Source organism: Lates calcarifer, linkage group LG16_LG22 (assembly GCF_001640805.2).
Source record: "Lates calcarifer isolate ASB-BC8 linkage group LG16_LG22, TLL_Latcal_v3, whole genome shotgun sequence".
NCBI lineage: Eukaryota > Metazoa > Chordata > Actinopteri > Centropomidae > Lates > Lates calcarifer.
This window is the reverse complement of record NC_066848.1, coordinates 10092216-10115131: the sequence shown is the minus strand read 5'-3', so window position 1 is coordinate 10115131 and position 22916 is coordinate 10092216. Positions and strand designations below refer to the sequence as shown.

Below are 22916 nucleotides of genomic sequence, written 5' to 3'. Positions count from 1 at the left end.
GCAGTTTATTAGTTGAGCATCCACACAGGTAACCAAATGAATTTGAAATACCTGAAAAAAAGAACCCTAGATATTGGTCTCTCGTTTCTTACCCAGAGGTCACATTCGGAGAGTGATGTGCAAGGAATGTAAAGTTCTGTAGTTAAAGCAACAGACAAAGCATAAATATTAAGATGCTCAAGCCGGTCAGCAATTTTTCACATACAGCAGCTCAGTATTTTCTGTTGTTAGTGTCACAATTGTTGCTCTTTAACTGAGTCTCTTAACTTTATTTTCCAAACTTGCATCATTTTGTCTTGCACTGCATGACTACTGGGCTCTTCCTTCCTCATTGTTATTTTTTCTCTTTCCTCAACGGGTGGGGGGGGGGGGGGGCTCATTGACAATCATTATATATCTGCCTCTGCATAGTTGTGAAACGCTGACCTGACCAAGCACTGACTTGTTTGTTTCACAAGTGCAATTACAAGTCTTATACACTGAGTTTACTGTTTCCATCCTGATTTCTTCTTTCAGGGTGTTTATTAACTCATAGTGTATACTAGCCATGTGCTTTCATTCCTTTCAAAGTTAATGCACATTTATATTACATGTTTAAAGAATAGTCATGATGTTGAATGTAACTGAATGAACAATTTGTAGTGCACAGAGAAGTACAAAATGATTTCATTTCATCAACTTTGTAAAGATGAAAACATTTACAACTTTAAGAGCAACAAGTAAAACTTGTTTTATCAGTGCCTTGTAGAGTTGTGGATGTTGTGGGTAGGAGGGTGTTGTTAATAAAAGATTACTTTTATAACTAGAGGTGACATATCTTCCATCAGTTTGTACTGTTACATACTTGGGAAGCTGCCTTTTGTGTTGAAATGTTGGGTCCACTTTGCACCATACATCATTTGCAGTGTTGGGAAATCTACTCTGAAACTGGGGCTAGTGAAGAACTCTTAAATGCAGTGGAGTGTTTCCATTTCATGCTACTTTATACCTCCACTACATTTCAGGGGGAAGATTTTATGCATTTTCTTTGGTGGTTTTATTGTAAATGTTTATTCATTTAATGGTTTTATTTATATAAATGTTTTTAGTCTGTTTTTAGCCTCACCAAAAATCAGATTAGAAAAAGTCTGAGGAAAAAAACTAAAGACAGATTTGTGAATGAAAACTTTATTATTTATTATCCTACAACCCCAGAGATTTAACTGGTTTCCCTGTATATAAAGATGGGTATTAAGTAGTTAAAACTGATGCTTCGGTATAACTATTCTAATAATATCATGTATAATGATACAAATCAGTCAGAGGGACCAATAGTACTTTAATCCCTTAACTACATTTTGCTGCCAATACTAATTTACGTTTACTTAAGTATGATTTTTCGTCAAGGACATTTTTTTTATTTATTTATTTTTGCTTTTATTTGAGTAAATCTTCCAGCACTGCTTAAATGGTGTTAAAGCAGCATTTTTACTATCCCTGTTTATATACCAAGACAAATTACTTGTATGTGCAAACTTATTTGGCAATAAAGTCTGACTCTGATTCAGATTTTTGCCCAAAGCAAGCTGCTGCGTAAAAGCTTTATGAGAGAGCTACGGTTAGATAATATTAAATAAATTCAGTAGTTACTTTGTGCTCTAAAGTATCTTTACACAGTTGTTAAATTGTCCACAGTCAGTTGCCGCCCCCCCAATTACCTGGTGGGTAGCCCAACTACCAGCGCTATAAGCAAAGAGCACGCAATCCTGCTGTGACGTAAGAACATTTCTACTCAGGCAAGGATGTGGGCGTCCCGGGTCCTGAGCCGGGCTTGTGATAGGTCTGGGTTTCGTTGCAGTGCAGTCTCCTTCAGCTCGCCCTCCAACCGGTGACGCCTGCCTCGGCCGTGCGGTGTGAGGAACATCTCCCTTAAAGTCACTTTAGTTTACCGCTAGCCAAGTTTCCTGCTGGTAAGAGAGCCATTTATTCAGTTTGACACTGTTTATGCACTTAATGACTTGCAAGAATCGGTGGTCGAGCGTGCTTTACACACGCCGGTACTCTGCATGCTAGCAAAGTTAGCTAAGCTAGCTGCAGTCGGCATGCTGCGCCTGACACATGTCCAGTAAAAAACAGGGGAGCTTTGTGTTATATTACACCTTTCACATGCTGTTGAATAACTGGCCTGCGTTTTATGAAGCTACTTTATCAAAATATTTACAATCTCTGACTTAAATGCTAGTGAGCTTTTCGTTAACCCGCCTGTGGCCTAGTTAGCAGAAGTGAGCTTGTAAAGCGAGTCAACTGGTTAATTAACACATCTCGCTAATTGGCACCGGCATGTGCCTTGCCACGCCTAGCTGTGCTTGCCAATTCACGTGGAGTAGTAGTTTTAATAAGAGCCAGGCCTGAACTGGACACACACCAGTGCGGCAAAATGGCTCCTGTCTTACTCAGTAACCTTGCCCATCGACTGTCTGACACTTGTTCTGTACCTGCGGCACTGGAGTGGTGTGGATGTGCCAAAGGTGTTAAAAGAAAAGTGAAACCAACATTGTCATTGTCAGTTTGTCATGTGTGCAAATCAGCACTTAACCCACAAGTTGATAAAATGAAACTGATCTCTTATAAGTCAAAGGGGTTTGACAGTTTGCAGCAAATACTGTATTTACTGTATTATTTAGTTTTGTACAATATGAGCTGATCAGCACAGGAGATATAGATCAGTGTGTTTAGAAAGACTGTCTGGTCATCAGCAGGATAGTAGTAAGATATGTCAATGCCACTGGTGCAGGGCCTACTGTAGCTTTCCACTCAACAGTTGTGGCAGCTGCAGGAAGAACAGATACATTTCAACTGACATTCTCATGTTAACCAGGCTTCTTTTTCTTTTCATAGCTTCATGGCTTTTGTTTATTCCAACCTCACAATACATCATGTGGGCATGAGTGGTGCATCTAGAGATGCAAGAGACAGCAGTGCCTTCCCTTAAGCACAAATATTGGCACTCTTTACATCACACAAAGACATCTGCTCAGTAGCTTACTACTTAATAGTTTCACTGGCACACTTTGAATTTGATGTTGTCAAAGGAGTATTAATTATAGAGAAACATATGAGGTCAATTATAAAATTGATTTTGGAATTCTGGAACATAAATCATCAGGCCACATCATTACTTTATACCTGGATTTAGACCGATGAAAATGTACCTTTAATGAGGAGAATAATTTGAGCATTTTATTTTGCTTCTGTCTACAGATATAATGGCCGTGCCTCCCTCATATGCTGACTTGGGCAAGTCTGCCAAAGACATCTTCAACAAAGGCTATGGTATGGTTTCACACATGCTTACCAAGTAGTATTGTGATGTTTTTCTGCCACCAAGTCTAGCTGATATTGCAGACAAACTCTGAAATGTAAGAACATTATAATTCTTCTCTTCAGGATTTGGCCTGGTGAAGCTTGATGTCAAGACAAAGTCAGCCAGTGGAGTGGTAAGGTCATTTCTTTGTGGTTTCAGAATGGATAACTAGAACTTACTTCATAGTTCACAGCATGTCATGTTTATGACATGTTCTGGCTCCACTTTGAAAATATTTTATTGGCAATGTTAGCCATAAAAGTAGCAGTTCACCACCCAGAACAATGAAGTCCATTCACAATGAATATGCCAGTCTCAAATTTTGTTAGTGGTAGTGATAAATGCTCTTCACAATTTCCTGAAGCCCCAAGTGGCACTTTTTCCCACCCTGTTTTTTCAGCTCTCTGGGGATACACACAGTTATTTTTTCTTTTTAACTTAATACAAGACTGACTGCCAAAAATAATGAGAGCACTGACTGAGTTTCTTTTCATAGTTATTGCATCCATAATGTCCTAAGTTTTTTTTTTAAGTAATTGTCATTTTTCTAAAATTGTGCCTTGCAGGAATTCAAAACATCTGGTTCCTCCAACACGGATACCAGCAAAGTTGCAGGTAGCCTGGAAACTAAATACAAGAGGTCAGAATACGGTCTGACCTTCACCGAGAAGTGGAACACTGACAACACCTTGGGAACAGAAATCACTGTTGAAGATCAGGTTTGGGAAAGATTCACACATTTTATATACTTGTTATTCAACAACATATGTCAGTAAGTTTCTAAAAATTGTGCTTGACAGGACAATGATAATTTCATTAAATGTAAGATGGGTTCTGTTCTGCTTCTCACAGATTGCCAAGGGACTGAAGTTGACTTTTGACACAACCTTCTCACCAAACACTGGGTAAGATCATAGTTAAAATATTTAATGGAAAAGTTTCAAGTGAATTTTAATTGTTTGAGTTAAACACCTGTCACCTCTCCATGAGTAATTTTGGCAACCTGATCTGTGCTGCACATGTCTCTGACAAGTGTATTTGCTGGCCATGTGACCCCAGTCCTAGTATGCCATTAGGCTGTTAACACATTACTGTCATTTGTTGTTGGGTTTTGCACTGCATTTGTTTGCTTAAATTATGTATTGTAGTTTGTTGTTCTCAGTTAGGAATAAAAAAAGGTTTTGTTTGCATGTCCATGACGAATCACATGAGGAATATGGCTCGTTGCCCAGACGATGTGTGTCCCCTTTCATATTGAGTGTAGGAAGGTTGGTTAGAGTGGAGTTACATGGCTACATTGAGACAGCATGTTTAAGGCTACAGTGTCATGCTCAGACTGGGAAATAAACACCAGCAGCGAACCAAATACTGGTTTAAAAACCAAAAATAAAGTTTGGCTAAATTGAACTTTTGAGTCAGCTATAATTGAAACCTGGTGATGGGTTAATGTTGCTAATCATTTTTGTGATGTTCCAGCAATGTACCGAAAAATCATTGTCTTATCGTGCTTGCTACTTGAACTGACAGCTGGCCATGGCTTAGGTGTAGAATTATCTCTGGGGGATCATAAATCTATTGCACTGGTTCCCAAAGTGGATGTCGTAACACCCTTTGGTACCATGACATTTTTGATGTGCTTATCAAATCTGAAGACATAAATAATACATAACAAAATCAGTGAGATGACCTGTCAATTTGTAAATGTAAAGACTTTGCAGTTGTAAATTGGCTTATTGTATACTGCAGGGAATGTAACCTGACCTTCTTAAAGATGCACTTTTCATTACTAATCTGACTTGGTAGGGATTTCAGCTTGACCATAACAAAAGCCATGTTTCTCATCAACAGCAAGAAGAGTGGCAAAGTTAAGACCGCCTACAAGCGCGAGTACGTTAACTTGGGCTGCGATGTCGACTTTGACTTCGCCGGCCCCACCATCCATGGAGCTGCTGTTGTTGGCTACGAGGGGTGGCTCGCCGGATACCAGATGAGCTTTGACACAGCAAAATCCAAGATGACCCAGAACAACTTTGCCATCGGTTACAAGACGGGAGACTTCCAGCTGCATACCAATGTGTATGTAGAAAACTTTTTCAGTTTGGATTTTTACTGTATGTTTGAACTCAATAGCACAGTGAGACCTTTAGTTATTCACAGGCAACACGAAGCTAAACAGAAACTCGATGTAGGTATTTTTTCAACTTAGCCATACATGTGATGTAGTGTCCAAAGCATCAGCCACAATGAAACAATCAGTCAAATTATGTAACATAATACAAACCCACATAGCTATCTGCTGGTTGCGGTGGTTACACAGAAACCAACCAACCATAAAACCTGAGCAGCTTAAAGGAAAGGAAGGAAAAAATGTGGCAGAGCAGCTCTATGTTTAACCCAGCAAATAACTGACTGTGAACTCAGTTCACTTGTGCTAAACAATTTGAGTGTGGTAAGAGTAAGAAAAGGTGCTGGATTTATCAGGGCTGTATTCCAAATTGATGAAACACATTAACCCTCTGAATGGGCGTATGGATGAAAACAAACTCAAAAGACAATAAACATAATTTAGTAATGCTAACAAGATTACCAACTGCTGAAGCTGTAACAAAAAAATATGGAGTGTCCTAATTCAATATAGTCATGTGCTGTCACTGCCATTTACATTTCTATTTAGAAAAACTGGCCTGTTGCAGTAATGCACTAACAATATGTTTCTACAAGCTGATGACAAGACCAACACAATCAACCCCTTCAAGTCAAAAAAATCAATTTTTTTGTTTCCTGTAGTATGAGATCTCTCTCTTTTATGCTTATGATTCTTTAAAGTAATGATGGAGCTGAGTTTGGAGGCTCCATCTACCAGAAGGTGAGCGACAAGCTGGAGACAGCAGTCAACCTGGCCTGGACTGCTGGCAGCAACAGCACACGCTTTGGTATTGCAGCCAAATACCAGCTGGACAAGGATGCCTCCATCAGTGTAAGTAGTGTAACCGAGGTTCTCAGAGTGCGGTGGATGAGGCACAATGTGACTATTAGTTGTGATAAAATTACTTGTTTTTTTTCCCCCCCCCTTATAGGCTAAAGTGAACAACAATAGCCTTGTTGGTGTTGGGTACACCCAGACTCTTAGACCAGGTAAGTTGGCTTCCTACAGGTTCATGGACAGCAGAGGAAGGTTTACAAAATATTTAAAGTTAACATAAGATTTAGTTAATTCGTTAAATCTTTTCTACTTTTGGTGCACATACTGCATCACACTTCTACACTCCAGAGTCCGTGCACACAGTACTTCAGTATTAAGTGTTCTATAAATGAGTTGACCTAGAACAGTCTCATTTAACATTTAACAGCCTACCTTTCCAGTCAACCCTCATTCACAGAATTCCAACCACTCATTCACAAAACAAATTTCATGTTTGTACATCTAATGGCTAATGTTGGTTCCTCTTGCCTGTGCAGGCGTGAAACTCACCCTGTCTGGCCTGGTCGATGGAAAGAACATCAATGCAGGAGGCCACAAGCTGGGTCTGGGCTTGGAACTGGAAGCCTAAGCTTTTCTCATATTGCAAGGGACTAGGGAATATCAGAAGAATCTGGCCTTAAATGTATGTCCAACTCAAACCAGCAAGGGGATATCTTGGAGAGATTGGTTCAAAGGCTACGACAACAAACTCTAACTTGTTGAGTACCACTTCAAGTTGGTGCTTCTGTCATTTTACCTTTGTTGCTTTTTACTTTGTAGCTGCATCTATTGAAGAGACAGTTGGTGGTGTAATATTTATAAATCATGTCATTGTTCCTGTCCAGCACTGCCATAATAATGAAATCCAATACAATCCCTTTGCCTGTCATCAACTGTGTGTGGCTTTATTGTGATAATCCCAGACACTCCGTTTCTTTGTGAGAACATCAGTCGACGGTTTTGTGTGGTGAGTGATGTCATACCTTCGCTCTGATTTTACAATCATGACCATCTGATATTCCTTTGTCATCATTTGCAAACCTTGTTAAATACACTAGGCTTTTTCTGCTCTTATTTAAATACTGCCGCACCCTTCCTGTTCATGCACACAAGGACAAACTAAAGCTCTGTAACATTTTGTTTTGTGTCGGCCATCAGGGTTTGTGATGTTCTGTTGAAGCTGCACACGTGACCTTCCCTTAAACTGGGCAGTTTTTGGGTTGCTTAAAGTTTGGTCTGTACGTTTGAGAGAAACCTGTTCACTTGGCCGACCAAGCAGAATTAGTTTTTGTTTATTCTGTACTAACAGACAACTGGGGGGCACGTCATTAATGTTCACAATAATGCCAAACTATCATTTTCCAGAAGACGGTGTAACTTAGTTGCACGCGTGCACTCTTGGAAAGTGCTTCCCTGTACTGGGCAGAGACAGAGCCCACAGGAAGTCTTGGAGGTCCTTATGTGTATGTATAACTTTTCAATAAAGTCTTTGAACTCCACAGATGCATTTTTAATGTGATATTAAAGTGTCACTAGCAAAACTCATTAACCAGCTTGTTGGGTTAATGTTGACCTTTAGAGCCTTGTATCAGAGTGAGTAGTAGGTGTGCTAATGGAATTATTATAATAGTGATCATGAGTTATGTTTAGGAGCTTATCTGACATACCTTAAAACTTTCCAAGTAAAAGACCAAAAGGAAATGGAAGCTATAGGAGAAACAAAGTCAAATGAAGACACACTTTTTTTTTTTTTTTTTTTTAAACAAGCATCAACAGGCTAAAAGCAGTTGAGAGGCAACACTGGACAATGAACAGGCTTGCAGTCCTTGACTGGGAGAGAGACCAAAAGACCCTCACAAGAGACAATACACAGAGCTAGGAAGTAAACTGGAGGAAATAAGACTAATATGAATCCATCCATACCACCCTCTTTCTCTAGACATCTGAATAAAAATGAAACTTCACTGAGATGGGGTGACGTAAAAGGAAGTCACATGTGAAAACCAACAACACTGCAGCTGTTCTGTACTTGCTTTCACTTCTCTCGCTTATTACGAGAGAACTGAAAGTAAGCCTCTAACAGCTTTACAGTATAGTGAAACAAGAAATCAGTTGACTTATCCCTTGCAGAAACACAAGGAATAACTCACAATCATGGAACTTTTTTTGATATTGCATTTATTTGTCAGCATAAACCAAAGCGGATAGACACAAATTCAGAACTCACTTTCCATTGTTTACATTCATAATTACTTTTGTGTGGTGAGTCAAAAGGTTTTAATACATCCCAAGTTGATTTAAAGTTCAAAAGCAAATCTGTCGCAAACAGAAGAATCATGCTCTCTCTGTTTTAAATTTTCATCTTTAGAGAAGTTACAGTAACAGGAGCTCTCCTCCTATTTGCTTGGCTCAGCTTATGCCTCGAATTTGCATCTGCATTAGTTAAGCCATTGTCTATATTCAGCTTCACCACCCCTGATATTTGCATATTAACTGCTGTCTAAATTTAAGATGGAAACATCCTTTATCCTTGCATCCTCTGCAACCTCAGATATGCCCTTTGTTGGCTTTTAGTACACATTCCCCTTATTTCTCAGACTTACTGCTCTCTACCTTCTCAGTTTTACCTTGAGGATCTCTTGTTTTCTCTAAACCTTCAGTCAGCTCTGATTTCTGAGCCTGACTGCTCTCCGGTCCCTTCTGATGTGTCTCTTTGATTTCTGCACTAGTAGTTGTCTTTTCATTTGGCAACATAGTTTGGTCTGTTTTAGTTTTCTCTCCACTGATTGGCTTCTGATCCTTCACTTCAGGAAGACTTTTCACATCAGATTTTAGAGACGGCTCTTGATCTTGCCCTTTATTGCTATCATGTCTAGCATCTAGAGTGCTCTTTGCTACTTTATCCTCACCTTTTGCAGCTTCAGATTCATTGATTTCCTTTCCCTCTGTATGGCTTTTTTCCTCACCCTTGATTGTTGTACTTGAAGTTTCTTGAGCCTTTTCTGAAGGCTCCTGTGTCTCTATGGGAAGAATCCTCTTTGTCTCTTCTGTAATATCTGCAGTTTTCTTATCTGGCTCTTGAGCAGCACTGCTCAGCTCTTGAGTTTTTTCTGATTCTTTAGGAACTTGGGCCAAGGTCTCATCAACTGGCTTCTTCTCCTGAACCGAGATAAAACTATCTTTCTGAGCGTCTTCTTTTTTATCGTTTGCTGTTTCATTCTCCACAGTGACCTCTGGTTTCAAATCATCTGGTTTTGAGGAGAGATCTTTCTTAACTGTTACCTTTGTCACTGCATCCTCTTTCCCTTCCTTCATGTTTTCAGATACTTTTTCATGTTCCTTACTTTCTTCCTCATCGAGGCTCTCACTTAGTAAAACTTTGCTTTGTGCATTTTTATCAATGCCACCATCCCCTTCAGTCTCAACTGCTTCTCTCTCCTCTGACTCTTCTTCTTTTTCACCATCATCTGTCCCACCAGGACTCCCTTGATCCCCATCATCACCTCCACTCACTGAATCTCCTACCGATGCTACTTGATTCTGCTGACTCTCAGACACCTGCTCACTTTCATCCTCTCCACTGTCTTTATAATTCGTCTCCTCCTCACTGCCCCCTCTATCCCTTTTGGTACACTCCTGCTCGTCTTTTCCTACATCAGTCTCCTCTGATCCTGTCTCCTCGAATTCTGACATCTCAATTTCCCTGGTGGTCTCCGTTATGATCTCCTCTACAAACTTGTACTGGGGCTCCGCTCGCCTGTGTGGGCCGCCCGGCCGGCTGAGGCAGGGGAGGGTGTAGACAGGGGACTGGTGGTAGATGTAGGGCAAGGATATGTGAGTGTCCGACACTGTGGATAGCCGAGCTTCTTCGCCACAGAGAAGTTTCCTGGAAGACAGGCGACACAGAGGGGGCATTGGTCCTCACATCAATACAATTTGATCCTTGCCTTAAGTTTGTAGGAGATGAAGAGATTTATCATTGACCATTTTAATAATGTGAATCCCACAGTGCAACACTCATTACCTTACCTGTAAGATAGTATCTCCACATCCAAAGCCATCTTCACATTCAATAGGTCCTGATACTCCCGCAGGTAACCAGACATATCAAATTTGCAATTTATCAGCTCGTTTTCAAGTTCTTTGATTGTGTTCTGGGGGAAAGGGGAAGAAAACATTTGTTAAATATACATTTACACAAAACACAAAATCATGTTCTTACAAAAAAACAAAAACAAAAAAACGGCTTACCTGATAGTGGATAATTTCCTCCTTATGGCGATCTTCGACCTCATGCATCTGCTTCTCCAGCGCTTCCCTGGTGCCTTTAGCGCAGTCAAGTTCGATGTTTTTGGCCTGCAGTCGTCTCCTGTACTCCTGTATCTCCTGCTGGGTCGCTTTTAAAGCCTCTCTCTTGGACTCAGCTGCCTCTGTCAATCTCGCAAACTGAGCCCGGAAAGTTTCTCCTACCTGCTGGACGTCGGTCACAGCGTGACCTTCCAGCTGCGCCCTGATGTCCCGGAGTGCCGCAGTGACGCCGGGGTTGCCAAATTCGTGCGCCTTGACGGTCACCTGCAGACCCACGATTTGGTCCGACATCTCTGACACCTCGGCCTCGTGGTTTTTCTTCAGGAAGTGGATTTCATCCACGAGAGACTGCGCTTTCTTGTCCAGCTGTAGTTTAGCCTGATAGGCGTCACTGATGTCCTTCTTCAGGACCATGATGCTGCCCTCGGCATCTGATCTGCTACGCGCCTCCTGCTCGTACTGTCTTCTCAAGTTGGATAGCTCTTCCTCTAAATTCTGATGCTCAATTTCAATCTGATGCTTCTGATGAGTGATATCCTGAACCATTTGTCTCAGATTCATGAGCTCGGGTCCGTACTCCTCCTCCAAGCAAGATGCGGGTTTCGCTTTCCCCCTGATCTCCTCTATTTCTCTCTCCAGCAGATGATTCTGGCGCTCCAGCTGGTGCACCTTCTCTATGAATCCCGCGAGGCGACCGTTCAAGCCATGCATCAATTCTTTCTCATTAAACTTTCCAGATAACGGATTGCTCCGATTCATGTCCGCGGACGTCCCCATCAACACGACGCTGGTGTCTAATCCCGAACGCATCGGTTTGTATTGTAAATAGTCATATTGAGCGGTTCTGTGCGGGAAGCCTACTCTGTTATCCATGCTGCAGCTGTGAATCTCCGGTGCAGAGACGCGCTTTTATAACCGTCTCCATCTGCTCCGTATGCAGAACGGAGCTGTCCGCGGTGCTGAAAAGGTGTAGCATCAGCTGATGTTTAATGAGGGCTTACACTACGTTTTGTCGCAGCCAGCAGTGACGTGGATCAACGGACTGTGGATGTCAGTCCCAAGACAATTAACACTGTGATGCATAATAACAACAACAATAAGGATGATAATTATTCTTATATGTGTCAGAGATTTTAAGTTGCTGTTGAACTCCTTGTTACCAGGCCTCGGTGTTTAACGACCAACCTTCTCTATGGCTTTTAACAGATGACGTCATTTTAAACACTACACAGACACGTCTTACTAACTAGCAGATTCAAACATCTTTACTGAAGTCAGATTGTCCTCTAGATCTAGAACAGCCTAAAATTATTCAGTGCCTTTGGGTTGCTTCCAACAGCGCAGGATTCACTAAATGTATAGGCTGTTGAGTTTTCAGTGGGGGATATATCTAGATACATGTACTAGGTAGGCAGTCTAGAGGTACTTATATATTTGCATTTACATGCTACTTCAGACTTCCATTTAACTGAATTTTGCAGGGAAATATTCTTCTTTTTTACCAGTGATGGAAGAAGTACTCCAATAATTTACTTACTTTACGTAATAGCAAAGCCATGGTGTAGAAATACTCTGTAACAAGTGAAAGTCCTGCATTCAAATATATATACAGTCGTAATTTAGTAATATCACAGGTGTAATGATATAAAATTTGTCTTTACAGGAGAAGTTATGATATGATGACAGAAACTGTACATTAATAAACTTCAAAATGCCCTTATAGGGTCAACAAATACCTCAAAGGTTATTTGTTGATTATATTTGATGTTATCAATCTGAATCTGAAAAGTAACTAGGAACTAAAGTTGTCAGATAAATGTGCAGTGAAAAGTGCAATGTTCACTCAATTTTATCTACATGCAGTACATTCTGCTGATAATACTTTTACTCTCTATTCTGTAGTATTATTACTTAGTTACTTTGACTAAAGGATCTGAGTACTACATTCACACATGTTGTTCACCTCTGTATAACACAGCAGTATATTTTCTAACAGATCCTCAACCTGCCTGCAGCTTTAACTCATAAGAGTATAAGTATTTCTACACTGTAGTATTTCTGCTTTTACTTATTTAAAGTTCTGAGTGTTTCTTTCACCACTGCTTTATGTCTTAATATAATGCCAACATGTAACTGTCATTTTCCGGTCAAACCCATGTCAGTAAGTGCAAGTTTAAACTTGTATTAGTTGTTACATGTGAAATATAATTGTTATTTAAGCTTTTTCTAACTGTACTGTGTAAAGTTAATTCCTGGTGTTTCACATCAGAGCTGTAGTGTGATTTAAGTAAAGGCTGCTGTGTTTTGTTCAACTTATACCATTTTGTTAGTTATGTGTGTGAGCTGTGGTGGTCACAGTGTATAAATAGAACTGATCATACTAACCTGCTTGTTTCATGTTCTGTCACAAAGAAAACCAACCCAGCCTTTTGGTCTATGTAACCCTGTGATGTAGCATAGAATCTGGATTACTGTTGTTCTCATGCTTGAAACTGTATATTTGTCTTATTTAGCTCTTTTTATGACCAAAATAGAGGATTTACTCCACATATTTTATTTTAGACTTTTATTTAATATCAAAACCAACGCACTGTTAAGAAAAACATATTTAACTGTTTGACTAGTGATTTTAGCGTTTAATGGCAATAGTCAGCCCATCGCCCACAGTGAGCATGCTCAGATCAATCCTCTGGTCTTTATGCAGCTTCTTATTGAGAGTATCCAGAGCCTGGGAGGTGAGGTCAGTGGGAGCAGGATTCACCACCCTTCCGCTCCACAGCACCTTCAAAGTAGAGTAACAACAGACTGTGTCATTCTGTTCACAGTGAAAATGCTCTGTGCTCCCATCACTACCTCTCAGCATGTATCCTCTAACAGAAGCTCAAGCTGCTTATGGAAGGTGTACTTACATTGTCAATCGCAATGATGCCCCCTGTCCGTATGAGCTCAAGGGATTTCTCATAGTAATTGTCATAGTTGGATTTATCAGCATCAATGAACACAAAGTCATATGTTCCAACTTCCCCAGCTGCAATCAGGTCATCTGATGAAACAGAGATCAAAATTACAATGTAAAGGTGATTGAGTCAGTTTTTAAAAAATCATGACTGAGATTCATGAAAGCACTTACTCAGTGTCTTCATTGCTATCTGATGTTGCACATCTATCTTATTTTCAACTCCAGCCTATGGAAAAGGATAAATTATATGAATTAAGAGCAGTGCTGGGCTTTCAAGTGTTTTTCTTCTTTAATTGTTTTTTAAAGAGAATGTTAAGGAAGATTTAAACAGGAATTGATTTTGCTGCTTGACTTTGCATCTTTATGTGACAGTTTCCTGAATAGACACTTTTTCACTCTCCAGCCTGCAGCATTTTGTGGAGACACACTGACAGAAGGTAGATGTACACTATGCTGTCTGCTGCACAATTTTGCTCTGACAGAGGCAACTATCAGTCTCACTAAACTTGCAAAATACCAAATCCAACTGTAGCACTAGTGCCAGGAACTGGTTATGCACCTGTGCAATGTAACCTGTACAAGTACGAGTAAGATTGAAGGTTTCAGGAACAAATCCTAATTTTACCATTATTTGGTTTTATCTTGTGTTACTTTTTATGGATGACTCAGTCATGCTGTTTAGAAAAACATTTTCTCACCTCTTTAAAAAATGGTTTGGCAATGTTCACGTAGGTGTCTTCTATTTCACAAGCTACCACACGCCCATTCTCTGGCATGGCCAAAGCCATGCTCAGTGCATTGTACCCTGTGTACATCCCTGTAGAATAAATACAGTGTTCAAAAATCAAAATACAGCTAAATGTAGACATCAACTGTCAAATCTATGTGGTTTGAACTTCAGTATATTCAAGTTGCTTTTCGTTTACAGATCTAAAAATTCAATCCAAGTCATTTGCTCAAACTGGACAGCAAAATTCAAGATGAAAAATTCAAACTTAAACGTCAAGGTTCCTATCAATATTCAATTGAGCCTGAATGGAACCGAACAGATCTCTGTCCTGTCAGGTTACGCTTTGTGAAATATAATCAAGGAAATAGCTTCAGAGTAAAATATTTTAGTGCTAAAAAGTCAGTAGTTTTTGACTTTCAACATTAAGTATAACAATAGTAAGTACATGTTCAGAAATGAGAAATTCCAATTATCATGGCCTCTTTGTGCTTCCATAGTCTACTATTTAATGTGTTTGTAGGCCTCACATAATCTCACCAATTTCAATGGCTTTAGTTCCATTGATCAGTTTAATGAGGTTTGCCATCAACTGGGCTTGTTCACTGGCAACCATCATGACATTCCATGAGTCTTCAAGGGTTCTCTGAAATGAGAATATAATATAATTTAATATATATCATCGTATTGTATGACTGATTGGGTAGACAACATATTTCTTTGGACTGGAGGCTTCACTGTACTTGGCTGTGTCCTGTTCTTTAACACTTTGCAGCCCTCTAGTGGCCAAAATTTGTATTGCTCAGATCCTGAAGTGGCGTTGTAGTAACTCTGTATTCTTCAAACATTTAATGTAGTTGTATATAAAGTAAAGCTCAGATAAAGAGTTAAAATGTGACAGAAACAGAAACATCTTTAGTTTTTAGCCTGGAGCGCCAGATGACCAACCAGCCCTCATCTGACCTAAATAACCTGCCAGTGGCTTCGGTATGTAGATCAGTGTTGGAAGGTTGCCTGTCCATGCTAATCTAAAGGTGATCAAAAGAATCCTGTGCTGAATTTTGTAGGCTTTCAAATTTAAAGATATCAGCTTGGATGTAATATGGGATCTTTTGGTTGACCTGATCAGAGGCTGAGCCAGAAACAATACAGGGACATCTTACTAAGTCAAGTAACATTAAGTTATCATCACCATTTCCAGATGAGACACAAGTGAATGAGGGCTCCCTGGTTCTCTTGCTTACTTACCAGTCTGAGTTTGGTGAGGACTGGGTGCTCCCTCAGTGAGTTGTTAACTACATACTGGAGCACTGGATCGTCCTTTCCCCCGCTGTGGCTCTTCCCGATAAAGGCAGACTGTCCCACACCTGAACAACAAGAAACAGAACCACTGCCATGACCACCAATTTGAGAGATCTCAGCCATCAATTGGATTACATATTTTTCCCCAGTCTTCTCATACCTGATAGTACAACAGCAAGTCCAACACAAACAAGTATTTTAATATCTGCAACCATTACGTCCTGGGACCCAAGCTCTGGTAAAGAAAAGGTTGGACAGCTTGCATTTGAATGCAAGGAAACTCTCTGGGTCAGCCCCTTTTGTACAGTACTATCTGTGTTTGTTTTGCTTAACCTTTGAGAGGGAGGTTCAGCTTATTGATTTTTCAGGTATATTGCAAAAGTAAGGGCATTTTTGTGAGGCTGGTGGTTTTTGGGGAAAAAAAAAAAAAAACATGCCTGAAGACACTGTTGTAAAATAATTTTGGTTGGACAATCTTTTTTTTTTTTTTTTTAACAACAAACAGGAAAGTTGGTCTCAATATACTGATTTTTAAAATATTACAATCATACAATTAAATTCCTGAAAATCACAGCAGAGTTTCATGTCACTCTTTTTTTTTAAAGCCACCAACACTGACCCAGTTTTGGTTAGATGAAACTGCTCTCTTTATTTGCTGAAGCCCTAAATCTCAAAATACTGCAGCTAGTTAGTCAGTTATTTTGCAATCCAACCAAGCACACTTTGAACTGTATCTGTGTTTGTTCTCACTGTTCTCCTGAATATACACTATTACACAGTGCCGTGCACTGAATCTCTGCAACTCTCATGTATGAAATGTTACTTATTTTCAAAAGTTTATGTATTTCACAAAACAACAATGTCCTTGCTGTGTTGTAAATTCCATCACAATTAGCAAATGGCGAACATATGGAGCTACAGGTTGTTTTAAATGTAAAATCAAATGCAACCAGTGACCATTGACAAAAAAAGGAGGGAAAACAGCCAGAATTGGAATAAAGTGACTTTTTCTGTTTGTGCTAATTCAACTCAGCAGCTGCAATTTCAAAAAAGCTGCAGATGTGAAAGAGGCTTTTGTGTACTGCCAGAGGAATTGCAGTAGTGCGGATGTAAGTAGTTAAAAACCATGAAAGACTCTCCACAAATGTAGAACATGCTAAAAATTGCACAGTATTAGTTTATTATTATTTTTGTTTGTTTTCAAATGCAGGAAGCAAGGCTACCACATTCCATGAACCAGCTCCAAATCAATATTTATTTCTGGCAGGATACATATCATGATGAAACTATCCAAACAGAAATCAGTTTGAATTATTATTACTTTTTTTTTTTATGGGAAAATGTTACTTCATTAGTTTAGCTCATGGGTATGAGTGAATTGATTAAGTGTTTTTGTCTGGCATTTTTCTGACACCCACTTATTATCAAATATGTCTGAAAGTAGGATTGCTTACTCTAAAAGGCATGTGGGCATATGGAGTTCACTGTAAAAACTCCAGCTGTCCAGCACTGAGGAGTGCTGCATGTTCACGAGCACTGACTGTCTTGAACTGTCTTAGATCACAGGAAGCTATATTTAAATTCCTACAATGTCACTGCCAAAAACAGGTGGTCTTTGAGCAGGAGCTGAGTAAGTGATGATCTCCCTCTGTATCTCTGATGCCATTTGGATGAGCAACAAATGAAGAGGGGTCAAAAAACTCAAACCAGTATCTGTGGTCAAGACGAAAGGAGGTTCAAAGGCCGATGAAGAGAGACAGTGTACGTTTTACACAGTATGGCTGCACAAGCTCTCAGACATGCAGTGTCATGATCTGAGACTGGTGCTGATTTATTTGGGTGTGAAAACAGCCAGTAACTGAGGCACTGAATATTTTACTTTGACAACAACAGCAGTGAAGACAATAGTACATATTTATCCTCTGGCATGTGATCAAAGGTTAGGCATGATAATGGCCCCTTAAATTTTGGTTTGTAGAAGTATTTGAGTTTCATACCTCCAGTCGTCTGTTCCCTCAGATTTAAAGTGAAATTGTAAAAGACAATCTCCTGCCAAACTGTTCTGATTTCCTGTGTATTTTGGTTGACACCTGACATCGGTGATAGATTATATTACAGTGCACAAATCTGGTGATGGCTCACCAGAGGGTCAACAACCAGCAGAACAGGCCCAGCTTCGCCACCACAATATCAAGCCTGTCACACCGTATCCTAAGTGAAGTAGAAACCTCAGTGATCTGTGAGAGACTTTCAAAGTAGGTGGCAAATACTTTGGGATGTCTGGATGATCAGGGTAGGGCAGAATAATCCCCCTCACTAAGCTGAAGGGTTGGGCGATTTGCCCCACCCTCCTTGTTTAGCTGAACACAGTTCATTGAGAGTTCAGATTTTTGAAGAGCACTCAGTTTGATATCACACAATTTACATATGAGAAAGAAAATCCACTTAAAAGGAGTCACTTTTTTGAGCACAGAATTGGGAGAAATCTGTAAAAAAAAAAAAAAAAAATTAAAAAAGATACACTCAATTTTCAGACACCTGTCAGGGTCAGCATAGTGTTACTGTATATGGTGTTAAAAGTGTATTTAAACAAAAGTAAATACTTATATGCTTATATGCTTATATTTCAGGACAGATACTTACCAGTCACAACTTAACAATATTATAAGGATCAGAATTAGAGCCTGATGACAGCTGTTGGGTTGTTTTGTTAAGTTGCCAGGGAACAGTGACATGTCAATAAAATCTGATGGGTCGCACACAGTTCTGATGACGCACACCAGCTAGTTAGATATATTTAGTCTAATTTTAACTTGGACTATTGCTTATTTTGTCACACATTTTTAACATTGTCCTGGGCTGCTTAAAGAGTAGATTCAGTATTTTTAAATCTGTTGTCATACACTCCTCTTAGTGTGAAATTCTTCTTTGTGCTTTCCCAGTATTTCCATGCTGAGCTGTGGAGATGGAACAGCAACATAAAGGGTTTTTTTTTTTTTTGATAGATGCTCGCTTGATTTGACTAACTCAGGACTGTGGATTCTACCCCCACCCCCCACCCCCGCCCATTTCACAGCCAGAATGGAGAGGAGGAATGATTACAGTGTCCAGTAACACCGACATAGGGGCATGTCATGTATCAAGACAGACTTTTAATAAATCCAAACCTATCCTTTAAGATTTTAAACTACGTTTCTTCCTTCTACAGTGATTCTTTTTCAACATTTAACATGTTCTTTGAGCTTATCTCTAAAGCAAGTAAAGTTTAATGAGCAATGATTTGTAGAGCAAGACTGGGAGAGTGTTTTTCACAAGCCACACTTTTTTAGATTATCTCGTCTTGCAACTTCAAAAAACGGGAACGGAGAAGACGGTAGCCAGGAATGTTCAAAATTCTTTGGGGATGTGAGTGGGATGCAAGGTCTCTCCGAGGACAAGAGCTTCCTCTGTCTTTTCCCTAATTAAGAATGCACAGATACAAACAAAAACATGCCACCGACAAGACCCCATCAATTAAATGAGCCGTGACACGAACTGTCGCCAAAAAAAATGTTTGAGATGTGACGAGGAAAGGAAGGGGATGTCTCAGAGTGTGCACACAGCTCCACGAAGGTCCTCTAAGTGAGAATGAGATACCATGTTTTTCCAACATCCCCCAAACCCCCCCTCTCTCCCGCTGCTTCGGGCCCCTGCTTATGTGACGCTAATTGTTTCTGCTACTTGTGCCAAGTACCTACTCTTCCCCAGCACATTCTACAGACAGGCCCTGGTCCCTCAGCTGCTTTTTGTGTCTGTTTAAGGAATGAAAAAATGTGTGCTGCCATCTGCAGCGAGCACACCACTGTTCCTCCTCCCGGCCGTGACTGTCAGAGTGCCACAATGATACACATTCACACACTCTCTCAGAGGTAGGGAAAAACTATGTGGTAGAGAAACAAGAAAACAAAACTGACACGTACAACTGGTAATATGAAACAAAATAATTCAAGAGGTTCCTGTTTTGATGCATTTAGCGTGTGGGAGGGAAGACACTGCACATCTGAAAAGGCTTTTAAATTTTGCAAACCACACAGAGAAGAAATGTAGGGATGTAGTAGGTTTAAAACTGAGCCCGTCTCTAAGCTTAAGTGCTGGTCTACATTTGATTAATGAACATTAACTACAAAGACAAAGCCTCCACAAAAGTGTATATATGCAAGTTTTAGGCTTTTCAGCACGCAAGTTCTTTCTAGCTGATTTTCCCCCTTTTATTTAGTTTTTTAGTACCTTAATTTGACCAGCAAGTGGCAGTGTTGTTTAGCTAATCCACAGTCTTTTCAGTGCAATCACAAGCTCATGGCACAAAGGGAGCCAGGTCTTCACTCCCCTGTCTGGGAAGTAATATCACTTTCCTCTTGTTGAATTGACCTGTGACACCATCACAGGGTACACGAGGGGCGGCACATATTGACGTGCTTGTAATGCCACTTGGCTGTTACATCATGTGTTCATCACGGGGGGTGGGGTGGAGGGTGCTGCATGCGATGGCAGTCTCACTAACAGCAGTCAGTTTGGCACCGTCTCAGCAGTCAGATAAGCATGCATGAATATTAAGTGATGCTAATCACAATGGAGAGACCGACGTCAAGACGACGACTGACAGACATTTCTCAGCATTCAGTTGACATCTTCAGATTTGTCCTCCATTTGACAGCAGCTTCTCCCGACATGACAAGTCTGTTTAAAGCTTCCGTAAGAGGCTCGCACACGTGCACGTGCACCAGGACGCACGATTAGAGATGCACTGACACTGATTTTACTCTAAACTGGGCCAGTGTGCTGCTGTGCAAGACCAAAGTGTGAGTGAGTGTGTGTGTGTGTTTTTCTTTCTCAACATGCACATGTGCACACAAAGAGTATCAGTTTATGTAGGCCACTCGTAGGGCTGCAGAATGTCGATGAGGATATAACAAAATATCCCCCCAAACCTGCTTTTTCAATCACAGAGGTCTGGATTTATCGCTGCTATATTGAACCCTAAGTGTATTTTGGAGCGTGAATGTTGAGGATAAGCCGTTCAATTCATTATCATCCTCTCTTTGTGTATTCAAGCCGCACAGAACAAAACAGTGGATCTGCTTCTGTGAAGAGAGAGAGAGAGAGAAAAAAAACAAACAGAAATGAATGGCAGGTGTGGTTGTTTGACTTTCAAATCACTTAGGCATCTATTCTATTAACCTGGCTTGTAAATAAATACAGAATTCAATTTCCATGGAGTCACGCAATAAGTTGACAGTCCTCAAAAAGATCAAACAGGCTGTTCTGGGGCACGTGAGCCACCGTGGAAAAGAAAAGAAAAAAAAAAATCTTGGGTATATGAAAGGTGTTGACACCTTGAGCAAGCCACAAAAAGAGACAAATGTCATATCCTTGGGAACAATTACTGGGTGAACCACTGTTTTTTTTTTTTTTTTTTTTTTTTTTTTTGTCTGTTTGTTTGTTTGTTCAAAGGAAAGATGCTCTTTTTATAGCTGTACTGAATACTAATATTTTAACTGCCCCTTTCCACCTTTACATTGTCCCTCCTATTGTGTTTTGTTTACAGAAAGTCACATTCTTATTAGCTCATCTCCACAAAAACAAACTCAATCTTTGCCTCAGTTCCTGTCCAGAGTCACTACATCCTCCTTTCCTATTAGTGTCACTCTCATCTGACTGCTGTGTCCCATTGTGACCGCACTTGAGGCATTAATGATAATGCTATAACCCAGACCAATTTGCCATGGCAATCAGACTCACTTAATTGAGTTGATTATGAGCTCCCCGTCTGAGATGACCCCTCCGGACTCGGGGGGAAAAAAAATCGGAGCAGGGAGAGAAGGAGGGTGTGGATGGAGGGACGAAGGGTTTCTTCAGGCGTTCCATCACTGTACAGGAGACACATGGGATATGACTGTTCGGAGGCACAAGCAGAGGCATATGTGCGTGTGTGTCTGTGACAAATCCTCATATGTGGGGTGTTGGGAGATGGCGTGTAGGGCAAAGCAGGCCTTCAGGGAGGTGTAAAGGAGGAGAGGGGTGGAACAGTGGCTAGGGGAAGAAGGCGGGGAGAGAGGAGGAGGTGGGGGGGCTTGGGCTCGGGGTTCGAAATCACAACACAGACTCTGTAATAGACCCGGACACACACCACATCTGAAGTTAATCCTATCAGGGAGAAGTACGGCTCCCCCATCCGCTCAAGACACACAAACATAAGGTCAAGAGCAGCTTGTATTAGCACGATGATGTCAGGGAGAAGTGGTGTAGATAATTGACTTTCAGCATGTTTTAAAAAGGCTGAGAGAGATAGAGAGATGAAGGGAAGCAGAGGGTTTGCGGCAGGTCCAGCCAAGCAAATGTAAAAGGAAAGCAAAATGAGTCAGTATTTTATAGCAGGTTGAAACCAACATTGTAGACTAACTTTGACTGTTTGGCCGTTGCAGGTTTTCCCCCTCATTAGGGCTGGGGATCAAACCTCACTTCTCTGGTGCAGACCGTAATATACCAAAAGCTTCAAATGTCAGGCCTGACTTGTAATCTTGTTTACATATCTTTGATCATGTAGTTCCTAAATTTAAATCCAAATTTAGCCAGTTTTAGACCGTATTTTATTTAGGCAAAGTTCTTGAACAACAACTTTTGCTGGAGCAGCATTTAATATTTATGGACTTTCCCTCATATTGTTATGGCAAAGGGTTTTTGATGAAAAACACGTATAATTTTGTTATCCTTCCCAAAACAAAATATCTATGAATTGTGAGAAGCTCAAATGAATACTTATTTCACCTGCTCAGAATAATATTCAGAGGCTTGAAGAGATAAAACTACACTGTTAAAAGCAAATACAATTTTTTAAAAAAAATAGCTAATCATAATTTTGAGTAGCAAAATGTTGATTTTTCTCATTTTCTACTCTGCTAATCATCTTTCAGCCCTTGTGGAGACAGGAAAGACAGGAAACAGTTGTGTATGCTCTGTCTAGCCTTACTTCAGAAATTAATAATTATCATAATTCAGCATATGAGTGTGAGCTTCAGTTATTTATGCAATGTCATTTTGCTGAAGATGCTTTGGTTCATTTAGTTCTATGGTATAAATACATGCTACCATCTAACTCTGCCACATTACATTAAGTACTGTTTAAGTAAGTAAGTAAGTACTGAGCTAACACCAAAAGTACATAAATCGGCTACATATCTGAATGTGCAAATGCTTGTTTGGAGTATAACAATGGGGGACAACCATTGCAGAGCTGCTCTGTGAATTGTTTTATTTACAGTAAAACAGGACACACTAA

General features: G+C 40.2%; 3 protein-coding genes across 3 annotated transcripts; 1 reads left to right on the top strand and 2 right to left on the bottom strand.

The window, feature by feature from the left end:
* The first annotated feature begins 1785 nt into the window (after positions 1-1785).
* Positions 1786-7804, top strand: vdac2 (voltage-dependent anion channel 2). The gene is made up of 9 exons (XM_018696791.2): positions 1786-1949; positions 3241-3312; positions 3427-3476; positions 3910-4062; positions 4196-4248; positions 5192-5419; positions 6170-6320; positions 6421-6478; positions 6803-7804. Exons 2-9 carry the CDS (start codon positions 3246-3248, stop codon positions 6892-6894), a joined length of 852 nt encoding a protein of 283 aa, XP_018552307.1. The 5' UTR covers positions 1786-1949; positions 3241-3245; the 3' UTR covers positions 6895-7804.
* On the bottom strand, positions 7627-13030 carry LOC108897250 (neurofilament light polypeptide). Its single transcript, XM_018696790.2, has 3 exons — positions 10557-13030; positions 10335-10459; positions 7627-10191 (listed from the first exon to the last, which is right to left on the bottom strand). Exons 1-3 carry the CDS (start codon positions 11484-11486, stop codon positions 8892-8894), a joined length of 2355 nt encoding a protein of 784 aa, XP_018552306.1. The 5' UTR covers positions 11487-13030; the 3' UTR covers positions 7627-8891.
* Positions 13031-13164: 134 nt separating this feature from the next.
* comtd1 (catechol-O-methyltransferase domain containing 1) lies at positions 13165-15925 on the bottom strand. Its single transcript, XM_018696793.2, has 7 exons — positions 15762-15925; positions 15548-15666; positions 14840-14945; positions 14271-14389; positions 13744-13798; positions 13523-13656; positions 13165-13395 (listed from the first exon to the last, which is right to left on the bottom strand). Exons 1-7 carry the CDS (start codon positions 15814-15816, stop codon positions 13243-13245), a joined length of 741 nt encoding a protein of 246 aa, XP_018552309.1. The 5' UTR covers positions 15817-15925; the 3' UTR covers positions 13165-13242.
* Positions 15926-22916: the final 6991 nt, after the last annotated feature.